Below are 13,862 nucleotides of genomic sequence, written 5' to 3'. Positions count from 1 at the left end.
TAAAAAAGTAAATGGAAAAATTTAAAAAAATAAATGAGTATATTTAAAAAATTAAATGAATATATTGATAACGAAATATAAACTTATTTTATATCTACATAAAGAAGTGTAGATAACCATAAAAGCATACTATTAGCAAAATAAACAAATGTATAGAAGATTAAATCTTGCTCGAAATAATCTATTTGAATGGATTTGACAAATTGAAAAAATTAATTGTTTTTGTCTATTTATGCTTTTTCTTTAAAAAATATACAACCTAAACAAATTAGTTCCATAAGCTTATATGTATATATGCATATATATAGTTATGTCTATATGTATGCACACAAAAAACCTATAATAGGTACCTTCATATTATAAATAAATAGGTATCATATTCTACTGTAAAAAATTGTTATTTAAAAAATAAATCATTGGTAAATCACATAGTTGAAAAAAAATATATTCAGCAAATTATATTACTTCCCTTATATAAATACCGAAAATTACTGATTCGATCTTTTTGCTTTTTTAAGGAAATTTGAAAAAATAATAAATAAAAAACAAAAAAAAACAACAAAAAATTAACATTAAAAAAATATAAATGGAAAAACTTAATTACTATCAAAGTATAAATGAAAAAAAATATAATACAAATAAAATAAAAAAGAGAAAGAGAAAACAACACTTTTACATACAACTTTCAAGCACTCAATCATTTAAATGTCTAATAATATTTATAAAAAAGTATATATAAAATAATTTAACTAGTTATTAGTACAAAGAAAACAAATTAAAAATAATGCTTATTTACAAATATTTTCCTGTGTAATAATATTTTAATATAGACAAACCATTTATATGTTTAAAGCTTAAAAATACTTAGCTTGAAATAAAAAAAAAAAAATAGCTAGAATAATTATAGCTAACTTTTTATTAATAATTATAAAAAAAAAAAAAATAACAAAAAAATATTACTTGTTAATAAATTAAAAAACATCACCAAACTGTCTAATGATATTTCAAGACGTTTTATTCGATATAAATATTATAGGCAGGTTTACAAAATATCTATAAACTCATTATAAAGAATGTATTTTCATCTCTTTTTAATAAAAACCTTAATTGTTTAATTTAAACGATTTTTTAGTGAAATAAGTCTACAAAAAAAAAAAGATATAGCATGCATATTTTTTTTAAATAACTGTTATAGGTAAATATGTTGCTTAAAAATAACCAAATAAAAGCTGGCTGGTTGTGTGAATAAATTTTTTTTAAGAAAAATGAGAAAGGCACATAAAAAAAATTCGACAAAACATTTGTTATAAAAAAGGGGAAATATTCACATATAAAAATTGTAAATTATTGGTATTTATAAAAATAGTATAAATTAGAGAAATTATTTACATTAAACATAATTCAAAAACATGTTCATAATATATTTATTTAGTAGCTATTCATATATATTAAATAATTTTATAACTATATTAGACATTTTTAAATAGTGTTTTATAAATTTCCAAATGTATTGACCCATAAAATATACCACATGCATATACACACGTGTGTTGACAAAAAAATAGCAAGGTACTTTCTTCAGGCTTATTATTTTAAGTGTCATAATAAATGGGAAATTATTTATTCTACGATTTTTTTTTTGTATATAGGGATAAGACAATTGAATAAATATATAAGCCTACTTGCTTTCAATTATTTGTACAGTAATATTTATGCTAATATTATCCATAAATGTATATTTTATGGGATAGGTACCAAAATCGGAAAACTTTATTTTTTTGCTTTTTATTTTTTGATACATATCATCATTTTCTCTAATAATTCCTCTCCGAAGAAGCTGCAAAGGAGTGTAAAAAATAGCACGTATTTATTATATACACATAAATACATTCATTTATTTATTTCACAATTTCATTGATGTTGTTACATAATCTAATAAATTATCCTGGGTAATAAGAATATTTTGATTTTTCCTAAACTCAAAAGGAATAATTAAATCATTTAATTTCTTTTTATAGTCCCATATAAAACTTTTTGTTATCTCATCTATATATCTAAGGGTGTTTTCATTTTTTTCTTTGTTCACTAATTCATTAATGGTACTCCTATACCCCAGTTTTTGGGGTATAATATAATTAAAAGCATGGGATAATTTGACTCTTTTTATTTCTCCTATTAATGTTTTAAAAATAGAGCAAGACAATGTATATGTATGTATATATATAAGAGAATGCATATATTTACAATGACTGTATGTGATCATAATAATATGTATAATTACACAATCATATGAATGGTTTAAAAAAAAAATGTACACACACTTTAATATTTTTTTCAATAATAAACCTTTTGTTCCTATTTCATTATCATTGCTCACGGTAATATCAATATACTTGGTCGATTTTTTTTTTTTTTTTTTCACTGCATATAATGTAGAGTTTGGTTTCACTATGTTATATGTAACATATCCCTCTGTAAGTTCTCTCAAATATAATATATATAAAAATGTAATAAGTAAAAAATGACAACGCATTTTTCTTTTTATTAACTTTATTGTTTTTAATATATATATAAAAAAATTATTTTTTATCATTTAATAGTTACTTCATTTTCCCCCACTTTTTTATTATTCTTAATTTTTTAATTTACTCCATAGTACCATATAAAAAAAAAGTTCTTGATAATATTTCCATGAAGTTTGAAAAATGAATTAAAATTATGTAAAAATAAAAAAACTATTATATTGATAATAATAATAAAAACAAATGCACGTGTGCATATAAATAAAAATGAAAAAGATTGTACATATTTTTATTAAATATTAGATAGAAATAAAAAAAGAAACGTAATATTATATGTATTACAAGGAAATATAATCCTATACACAAGAAATCAGAATAAGTATAAAACAAAAACTTTAAAAGTTTCTTATTTTCCCTTCAGTTTTGTTTCAAATTTAGTTGATATGTTTTTGTGAATACGACAGTGTAATAGTAGTACATTATACAGGTTTAATAAAGTTATAAACCTTAAATATGTGTTAATTAATTTGTACATACTAATACATAATTTTGATATTTATGGGTTCTGTGCTTGAATATAGAATATGATCAGTTTATAGTTTGTATGCTCCAAAGATTATACATGATACTTTAAAATGCCAATTTGAATGCATATAAATTATGTAAAAAAATAAAATAACATTATATAGTTTACTTTGAATATATAAACAATACCCCTATCTATGAAGTATACCTTTTTTGTAATAAGTTAAATAGAAGAGATGGGGTTGTGTAGTGATGTGATTTTATTAAGGAAAGCCAATCCTATATTTTTCTAAATAAGTGATGATGAAAAGATTAATAAGGCTTCAGGTTAGAAATTTGAAAGAAAAAAAAAAAAAGAAGTATAAAGCTTTTAGCTAGCCGTTTATAAATATGACATCTACATATTGAATATCTTACATATTTAAGTATAACATAATACATGAAATTTTTTATAGATAACTAGAGGAATGCACACCCTTGGTTCCAAATCACCAGACAAATTAAAAAAAATAAAAACATATATTAACAATTACGAGAATAGTGAAAATGAATTAATAAGGAAAAAAGATTATTTGTCATTGCTAAGAAATATTTATTATTCAATTCCGTCTAGAATGAATGAAAGAGAAGAATGGGATAATTTTTTAAATAAACTTAAAATCGAAAAATGTTATCTACGACTAAAATCAATTATTAAGAAAAATAGTATATCCTATGATTCTTTGATATGCAGACAAATAATATTCCTATACTACATCGGTAAGTTCGTATATAATATGTGTGTACCAACTGTTTTTAATCACGTACATGTTAGTAAATATATTGTTTCAAACTTTTTAGTTACATACTTATTTTACATTTTCTTTGCATTCCGACACAGGGTTTGATACTGAAGTGAAAATATTACTTGACAAAATAAATAGCAAACTAATAAAATGTAATGAAAACAATTTTAAAGAATGTGATAAAATTATAAATGAAGATATAAATGATGTTATTAAAATGTTATATGTATTATATAACTATCAAAAGAATTCAGAAAATTATAAGCCTATGTTTTTGTTATTTGACAAGTATATATATTATAGTAAAAAATACCCTATTAATAATATTAAGTATTTATTTTATTTTCATTTATTTTATTTAAATATGAACAATTCATTAAATAAAGTTAACAAGTGTATAGAGATATATAGACATTTATTTGGAACCGAGCAACTAATGCTTTTAACTAGGTATATTAATATTTACTTAAAACAATTATACCTTTATAATATTATTAAACATAAAGATGATATGGACAAGCAAAATAATGTACTTATAATGGATAAAAAAAAATCGTCTTTTTTTATAAATAATAATATAAAAAATAAATATGAAAAAAACTACAATCCCATTTTTCTAAATAATATGCCAAACAAAATAGAAAACGAAATAAATATGTTTATTAATAATATATTTAGGATAAATAAAAATGAAAAAGAATATTTTGTATTTACTAGTTTTGAAGATATAGAGATAATCAACAACGAGGTTAGTACTAGCCTTATTGAGAATGATAAGGAAACTAGCTCTTGTTCAGAAAATAAAGAAAATGTGCAGGTAAATGACTCATCTTTTTTGAAAAATAAAACTATAGATGCAAAAATGGAAGAAGTAACAAACACTTGTGATGATGCACCAGTTTTCGAAGATCTACCAGAGCGCGAAGGTAAAAATGTAGAAGGCATTTATAACAATGAGAATGTAAGTAAAAAATATATAGACAATAGAGAGATTGAAAAAAAGAAAAAAATAATAAGCGTGTCGAAAAATGAATTAAGAATATATAGTAATATCCATAATTTGTGTGTAAAAGAAATATTTAAAAATGTTTTATTAAATAAAGAAAGCATAAATGCAGATATAATTTTTAATAGCTTTATAAGTAATTTATTTAAGGATAAATATATATATTTATTGATGGATGAATTAAAAAATAAAATAACATATATAGACGAAGAAAATTATTTAGCATATTTAAAACAAGTTAAATTATTAAAACTTTATGACAACCCATTATTTGTTACAATATCAAATATATTTTTTAAAAAATATTTATATGAAAAAAAATATATAAATAATTTACACTTTGCTGATAAAATAACATATTATACTGATTTATTTTGTCATAATTATTTTTTACAAAAATATATATTAAATATATATAAATTAAATTTCAACACATTTAATACTAAGATTTTAAAAAAAATATTAGCAAAATTATTTTTTTATTTATATCAAAATAAATCTTTAATTAATGGATTTGATCAGCTTATAAAAACTATAATAATTAAAATAATTAACACTGGATCTATAAATGATATAATTATGGTTTTATTTACTTTAAGACAATATAATTTTTGTAAATCTAATAATGCAAAATTAGAAAACAGAGATATACAACTAAATAGTCATGACTATGATGTTATATTAACATCTCTTTTCGATTTTAAAAAAGATGAAACTCAAATTGATAGTAATAATAATAAGCCATCATATTTGAAAAATAGACAACTAATTTATCATATAATTAAAGAAGATGTTTTTAACTTTTTACATTTTCAAAATTTAGAAAATAATAAAATGGCTAGTTTAGACAGTCAAACAAATCATGAACCTTCAAAAACTAATCATGATAATTTTCAATTTTTGGAAAATCAAAAAAATAATTTTTCAAAAAATATAGATAACTTATTTAATATGTTTCATTTAGAGAGGTCTCAATTAAATTTGTTTAAGAATAATTATTTAAAAATTTTTGAATATTTAAGTTATAGAACAATTATAGAAAAACATGAAATAAATAAAATGAATTATTCTGATAAATATTATGATATAAATATTATTATTATGATTGTTAAACAATTAACAAAATTATTTTATGTATTTTTAAATAATGTTTTTGATGCTATACAAAAAGGTGACACCAATTTACAAATATTCGAATGTGTAAACAATTTTTTTAATGACAATCCATATTATTACAATTTATCTGATAAAAAAAATATGAGCAACATGCTCTATAATAATACAGTCACAAACACCGAGTATAACGATAAAATGAAAAATAAGTTTTCAAATTTTTTTAACCTAAATAAGATTGAAAATGTAGATACTGAAGAATGGGGAAAGGAAACAGAAATAAATGGAAGCTACAATAATTCGGAAGAATATAATGCACATTATATAAATTTATTTATTGTAAAAAAAGAAATTGATCCAATAATATTAAAACAATATCAGGAAAAATATATGATTGAATATAATATGATAAAAAATTTTACGGAATTATTACTTATAATTATTCTTGATAATTTTGTATACTTTGAAATAAAAAAATATTATTTTATAAATTTTTTTTTTCTAATATTTCAAAATAAATTTATTTCAATGTCTATATATCATTACCTTTCTTTTTATCGTATTTTTAAAAACCTATTTTATAATCAAATAAATCAAAGAGAAAGACGAGAATATATTTTTTCTGAAACATATTTTAATAAGAACAAAAACCATATAATAAATACGTCTATTACTCAAATTAAAGCTTTACTACTGGACCAAATAAATCATAATATTATGACTAGTCAGGATGGGAATCACAATATAGATCTTTCAAATTCTGTAGAAGTAAAATGCCACAAAAATAGTTTAAACAAATATACCAATAATCCAGATTGTTTTGGAAGCCCAAGCCAATTGCTCAATATTAAAAATGTTTTAAACATAATTCTCTACTCATTTAATAGTGAAGATATAGTAGACATATTTAAAAGTTGTTTTTTATCTTCCTTTAACAATTATTTTAAAGATAATAAAAAAAATATTTTCATTAAATTTGTGACCGATAAAAATGATATTCAAATGGCTACCTTGAACAAAGAAGATGATACAGCCATTGTCAACTGTAACGATTTTTTTACCATTCGAAAATGTTTTCACATGAATGATAATAATAAAATCGACAATATTGTACAGAATGAAAAATGTAATAATACTGAAATTTCCAATTACCCATATAATAAATATAATAATATTATAGAAATATTTGAATTTTACTATATTAATATGATATATGAAAAATATATAAATACACACAGTTTTTATAATAAGGAGGATTATAATTGTTACCTGAATTTTTTAACAACAAAAAAATCTTTTGAACCGCATGAGATTGTCAATTTATGTACAATGGTGAGACGAAAAAGTGACAGAGAAGTTGAGACAGTCTCAATTGATAATAGTAGTGAAAGACAAAAGATAGAAATAATTATTGACAATATTAAGAACTCATTTAGCACATATAATAATTTAGAATTTTTTATCAGCTATTTTTTTTTCCTTATGATATTCTCTAAAAAAGATTACTTGAATGATATTTATAAAATTCTTAATGAAATAAATAAAATTATTTTATTTAATAATAATGTAGATCCATTTTGGTATCTTTTATTACTTCAGATTATTTATGTTTTTAAAATTAAGAATTTGTACATACTTGATTTAATTATATCAAAATATAAAAATGTTTCCCATTTTTATAGTTACCTAATAAGTAGTATTAAAAAAAAAAATGATCAAATGGAAAATAATAATCATATAGCTGTTTCAAGTAATAATACTATTAAATATAATATTATTGAATATTTAAAAAAAAATAATATTGAATTTTTAACAAATATACCATTAAAAGACAGCCCATTTATATTTGATATTTACATTCCCTCTAAAAATATATTATTTATAAATAATGAAAAATGTTTATTCTGTGATATTTTTATCCAAAATTTACAAGAAAATTTGTTTGATCAAATTAACTCCAAAATTATGACCATTGATCAAAATAGCTACAAATGGCTAGCTAGTATTTCATAAAAAAAAAAATGATCATTTTGTGTTCATAATTATATTTTTTGAAGTTATTCTTTAAACCTTTTTTTTTTTTTTAAATTAAACTCACTTTTTTTAGACTTTATTAAAATTTCTCATTTTTTATTGAAACAAATACAACTACAATGATAGTGTAGTACAACCTTTTTGATTGGAAATAGGCACACATATATATGGCCGTATATGTAGACATGCACAAGTAGCATTCATAAATTATAAACATTAATGATGTTGTTAAAAGATTGAAAGGGGGGGTACTAAAAAATGTTCGCATAATATAATGCAATATAAAAAAATGTGATTATACTTAAAAAAATTATTATATCGAAATTGAAAAAGTAAAAATAAATTAAGAACAAAACATTACGTATTTTGTATAAATATATCATATAGGGGATAGGAGCATACACACATATAAACATATGTATATGCACCTTAGTAATATGCGATGGAAATGGTTATTGATATTTTTTAAATTAATTTTTTTCTTTATTGCTTAATATAATTACAATTTAATTGCAGTTCTTGCATTTTTTGTTTCCAAACGGGTAAAGATTTTTCATATAAATCAATATAATCATCATAGCTCATATTTGTTAAATCAATAGGAAATATATGTAATGCTGGATTATATATATTAGTTAGATTATATTTTGACTCTTCATATAGCTTACGAAAAGTATTATAATTCATATTTAAATCATTGTTTATTGGATATAATTTTATTTTATCTTTTTGTTCTTCACCATTTGTAGTGTCTATCATCCGGTTGGGGTTTGTATCAATTATTTTTGGCGCTTGTGGAATTTTATTAAAGTTCCTATATTAAAAAAAATGCAATAATTAATGAAAGTGTAAACTTAAATATCCACACATTTAATCATATGAATATAAGGATTTTGTTAAATTACGTAAATGTGCCCATTCGTTCGAATTTGGCTTCAAAAATATCGCATAATTTCATTCCAGCCATTTGTTCAATTTCCTGAAAAAAAAAATAAATGCAAACATATTACTATGCAATTATATGTGTGCAAATAGCTATACAATAATTACATTGCATGGTCATATAATTTATTTTCTGTTCATAATATTTATATGAATATAAAACAATAAAGCATAAATTAATATTACCTGACCGTCTCTTCCTACTTTAATTAACTTATTGTCATTAAGGCTATTCTTTAAATGTGTTACCTCGTGAAAAAACACATCCACTCTATAAAGTTGAAAAAGGAAACAATAGCCATATGTAGCATATATACAAATATAACTATAGCCACACACAGCTTTATCAAGTTAACTAATATTTGTTTACATTCTAATCCATTGAATATCAAAATTCTTTCCTCGAAATATTTTATCGTCATAATAAAAATATACATTATTATTTTTGGATTCTCCTGGTCTATTAAAAAAAATATATATGGATAATATGATCAAAACGTATAAATATACATAAGAAGGGGTATCATCATTACATGCATATCTATAGAAAAATAATAATGTGAATTTAATAAACAATATAAATTTATGAACATGGTAGAAAAAAATTAAATTACTTTGATCTCATAATAGCATAGCCACAAAATTTAGAACTCTCATTGACGGAAAATACTAAAATTACATAATCATTTTCCTGAATAAGAATAAATGGAAAATAAATAACTTATAAGACAATAACAATAAATAATATTTATTATTGCATTCTAAAATAACTAGTGTGTAACTTTCAATATACAATTTGGTATGTATAGAGATACATAAAGCAGTTACACCTTAATAGAGAATATATATGTATACATATTTTTTTAATAATTTATATTTTTTTTTTATGAATAACATACTATAAAGGCACTGAGAAATTTATTTTCGTTTTTTGGTGTTGTTGCCCATATACTATAATTTAGAGAAATTGAAATATTTTTATCTGAGGAGCTTTTTATAAGAAAAAATTTTGTTTTGGGGCTTTTGTCTGAGAAAGAATAAAACATAAAAAGAAAAAAAAATGTGTTTACTTTGGTTATACATTATGAAGGGTCATTTTCTTAAAATTGGGTTTTTGCTTGTTCATATAAATATATATGTATGCATATTTTTTCTATTATTCTATTCATTAGTAGTTACATATACTCCTAGCTGATTGAATTTGAGGTATAGATGAATAATTGCCACTTTGCATTATGTAAAAGGGAAATATAGCTTGTCAAATAGAAGAAGAATTTTCATAATTTTTCAATATAATTAAATTAATTGCCATAAATACAAATTTTAATTATTATATTTATAATAACAAAAATATATTATATAAATAATCGGATAATAATAGTAAATAAAATTATAAAAAAAAAATAACTTAACAAAATAGCTAAGAAAATATTTAATTATGTACAGCGCATAAAAAAAATATTCCAGAGTTAGCGATCGCTGAATAATTATTAGCATTTATATTATTTCCCAATAAAAAAAAATAAAAAATAATATATAATAATAATATAGGGGAAAGCATAGAATGAAGTGTATTTATTTTTTTAGTATTTTACGAATTTGCCTCTTAAATGGTCAGTATATGGAAAATTGATAAGAATGTGAAAGTTAGGAGTAGTATACATAAAAATACATATATATATATATATATATATATATATGCTAAATACAATGAACATCCCCAATATTATATGTTGAAAAATAATATGACCATAAAATAAATATACACATCATATGAAGCAACATACTAATGAGTGTACAGAAAATAACTACAAAAAATGTTACGAAGAAAGGTCTAAATTTAATGGCAAATATATGAAAATGGAAGAAAATTTATTAGGGAACAAAATAAAAGATGAAAAACGATCTCTCATAAAGACTACAATTATGACAACAAATAATAATTATAAAAATGGGAAGCCACCGAATGGTTCCTATATCAATGTAGGAAATAGACTTGTAAAAATTACATTTACAAGTCAGAAAAAAATGCAAAAAGATTTAGAAAAAAAGAGAATGTTGCAAATGATAATGAATAAAAAAAAAAAAAAAAAAAAAGAATTTGAAAGGAGAAAAAAAATAATTAATAATCTAAGTGAAATTTTAGCTAAGGAAAAGGAAATGGGGAATTCATATTTTTTACCAAAAAGTTTGAAGAGAAAAAAAAAAAAAAAAACTCAAAAATATATTGTTTTAGAAAAGGAAATTAAAAAGAGTATATATAACGAATTAGTAGAAAGTTGCCATATTGAAAAAAATCAATGTCTGGATATAATTAAAAACAGAAACAAATGGAGCATGAAATGGTCTACATATATATTTCAATGTTTAAAATATGAAAATCTATATTACATAGGAATTAGAAAAAGGAAAAAAATAACAAAATATTCTGATTTTATAATTTATAGATCTAATCATAAAGCTTTACAAAAAATTAATAGCATAAATAAAAAGGGGGTAAACCATAAACATAATGAACAACTTTATAGTAATCAATACTTAGATTATGTAAAACAAAAAAAGGTAGCTAAAAGGATTTACTATAACCCTGACAACAACATATTAAACACATTAAATTTAGATAATATCAAGCAATATGATACACCACATATTATACAAAATAGTTCCAAAAATCAGGAATATGTTGAAAAGGACTCCAAAAAAAAAGTGAATATTCCCTTAAAGCAAGAAGAGAATAATATTAAAGGGAAAACTATTGAGCCAATTCTTGTGCAAAATGTAAATGACACCATTTTAGACACCTCAAAAGAAAGCGACAATACAAACTTTCAAGGAACTAATGATTTGAATAAAAAAATAATAAAAGAAAATATATTGAAAAATGAAAAAATTTTAAAATTTATTCAAGTTAGTAAAATAGAAAAAAATACATACATTAATGATTATGTAGATCATAAAATAACAGACAAATTAAATAATATGGTTAAGGATTTTTTGAAAAAAATATCAAAATCACATGATAAATTATTATTATTAAAAAATCGACGAAGATATTATTTAGGAATGAAAGAATGTTATAAGCACATATGTATAAATGATCCAAAGTTAGTTTTAGTGGCACCAAATATCGAGCCAACATTAAATAATGTATTTGATGATATGATAAATAAAATAGCTTGCAAGTGCAAAGAAAAAAATATTCCCTTAGTTTTTGCTTTAAGTAAAAATTTATTAGGTAAATGTATAGGAAAATGCCGACAATCAATTATATGTATAATTGACAATGATTCTTATATAAAAGAATGTAATGAAATAATTAATTTGGCAAATTCTCTTAAAATATATAAATAATATTATACGCACACATTTTCATTTTTTTTTTTTTTTTGTAAATTTATATGAACATATTTTAATATTTACCTGACTTGTTAATATTATTTGTTATTATATATGCATTTGACTCACCATTATGTAATTATTTTTTTTTTTTTAATTACTTTAATTTATTACAATTTTTTGTTTACATTTTAATATATTGAACAACTGTGTATATATTGTTCTTATGTTTAGAACATTAATATATACTTAGATATAATCACATAATAATACAACAACACTTTCAGTTGGTTGAAGTGAAAATATGATAAATAATATGGGAAGTTTCTTTTCATTTTTTTTTTAAAGTATATTTAAAGGTATATTCACCAATTCCATTTAATTAGTAAAGTTTTTTGCAATATACATATAAATATATATATGTGCAAAATATTAACATATATTCCGTGCATAAAATTTTCCGTATTAAAAATTTTGATTAAAATTTGAAAAAAAAGAAAAATAATAGAGCAACATACATATATGCATATATATGTGTGCAGCATGTACAGTATATATATTTTACAGATAAAAAAGAGGGATAAAGTTAATCCCCATATCAATCTCTCTTTCTAAATACTCAACAATGTTATATAGAATATGTACATATATTTATGGCGTTTAACCGAATAAGGAAAATCCTAAATCGTCTTCTTCTTCTTCTTCCTCTTCTTTTTCTTCTTTCTTTTCTTCTTTCTTAGCATTTCCAGCATCACCTGCTACTGGGGCAGCAGCGGCGGCAGCACCAGCTCCTCCAACAGTTTGCAATTTCTTTAATCCTTCGCTTATTAATTCATGATAAGTCTTTCCTTTTAATGCATCTAATAAGTTACCTAAAACTTCTTCTTCAACTTCTGCATTTACTGCACTTAATACATTCTTAATTTCCTTTTTTCCTGGGTTTTCATTTCCTCCCAAAACGCACATAAGATAAGCTGCAACGTATTTCATAGCCATTTTTATCTACTATAAAAAAATAAAGAAAAAATATATCAAATAAATAAATCCATACAACGGCCTAGTATATATGTTCATATATAGCTACTTAAAAAATGTGAATATTATACAATCCAAAAAATATTATTTATAATATAAGCAGTATATATACATATACTTCATATATTCGAAATAAAAAAATGAATATTAAAGGGAAAATATATTTTTTTCAAAAAAGTATTTTATATATATATACAAAGAATATAATTGTATGCATAAAATAATAAAACTTTATTAAGATATGTAAATTTTTTTTTCTTACATTTTAGTGATTAGCCTTTTTAAATATTAAATTTGGAATTTAAATGAATTTCCAATTTGTTTAAGTTATTAAAAAATAGTGTTTTAAAATGTTTTAAATAATGAAAATTAATTCTAGGATTGGAAAAAAATTATTTATTCTCTATACATAAATAATTATATTATTTTATTATAAAAAATAAAACACAATATTTTTATTTATTTTTAAAATAAAAAAAAAGCAAGAGAAGTTTTGTTCGTAATGTATATAAAAATATATGTGTTAATATATACTTTTGTGATCTATACTTTTTTTTTTATTAT

General features: G+C 21.2%; 5 protein-coding genes across 5 annotated transcripts; 2 read left to right on the top strand and 3 right to left on the bottom strand.

Annotated features, from left to right (window-relative positions):
* Positions 1 to 1,678: 1,678 nt before the first annotated feature.
* PVVCY_0400890 (50S ribosomal protein L9, apicoplast, putative) lies at positions 1,679 to 2,593 on the bottom strand (the record flags this gene model as incomplete). The annotated part of the gene is made up of 3 exons (XM_008627750.2): positions 1,679 to 1,837; positions 1,928 to 2,172; positions 2,347 to 2,593. 3 exons carry the CDS (start codon positions 2,591 to 2,593, stop codon positions 1,679 to 1,681), a joined length of 651 nt encoding a protein of 216 aa, XP_008625972.2.
* Positions 2,594 to 3,347: 754 nt separating this feature from the next.
* On the top strand, positions 3,348 to 7,964 carry PVVCY_0400880 (conserved Plasmodium protein, unknown function; the record flags this gene model as incomplete). Its single annotated transcript, XM_008627751.2, has 3 exons — positions 3,348 to 3,374; positions 3,503 to 3,806; positions 3,928 to 7,964. The coding sequence occupies 3 exons, from the start codon at positions 3,348 to 3,350 to the stop codon at positions 7,962 to 7,964; spliced, it is 4,368 nt and encodes a 1,455-aa protein (XP_008625973.2).
* Positions 7,965 to 8,468: 504 nt separating this feature from the next.
* On the bottom strand, positions 8,469 to 10,161 carry PVVCY_0400870 (YTH domain-containing protein, putative; the record flags this gene model as incomplete). The annotated part of the gene is made up of 7 exons (XM_008627752.2): positions 8,469 to 8,799; positions 8,891 to 8,964; positions 9,114 to 9,198; positions 9,298 to 9,387; positions 9,542 to 9,618; positions 9,827 to 9,954; positions 10,107 to 10,161. The coding sequence occupies 7 exons, from the start codon at positions 10,159 to 10,161 to the stop codon at positions 8,469 to 8,471; spliced, it is 840 nt and encodes a 279-aa protein (XP_008625974.2).
* Positions 10,162 to 10,700: 539 nt separating this feature from the next.
* On the top strand, positions 10,701 to 12,278 carry PVVCY_0400860 (SECIS-binding protein 2, putative; the record flags this gene model as incomplete). Its single annotated transcript, XM_008627753.1, has 1 exon — positions 10,701 to 12,278. One exon carries the CDS (start codon positions 10,701 to 10,703, stop codon positions 12,276 to 12,278), a length of 1,578 nt encoding a protein of 525 aa, XP_008625975.1.
* Positions 12,279 to 12,923: 645 nt separating this feature from the next.
* Positions 12,924 to 13,259, bottom strand: PVVCY_0400850 (60S acidic ribosomal protein P2, putative; the record flags this gene model as incomplete). The annotated part of the gene is made up of 1 exon (XM_008627754.1): positions 12,924 to 13,259. The coding sequence occupies one exon, from the start codon at positions 13,257 to 13,259 to the stop codon at positions 12,924 to 12,926; it is 336 nt and encodes a 111-aa protein (XP_008625976.1).
* Positions 13,260 to 13,862: the final 603 nt, after the last annotated feature.

The sequence above is a fragment of the Plasmodium vinckei genome, assembly GCF_900681995.1.
Source record: "Plasmodium vinckei vinckei genome assembly, chromosome: PVVCY_04".
Classification (NCBI taxonomy): domain Eukaryota; phylum Apicomplexa; class Aconoidasida; order Haemosporida; family Plasmodiidae; genus Plasmodium; species Plasmodium vinckei.
The sequence above is the reverse complement of the archived record's forward strand: the minus strand, read 5'-3'. Positions and strand labels throughout refer to the sequence as shown.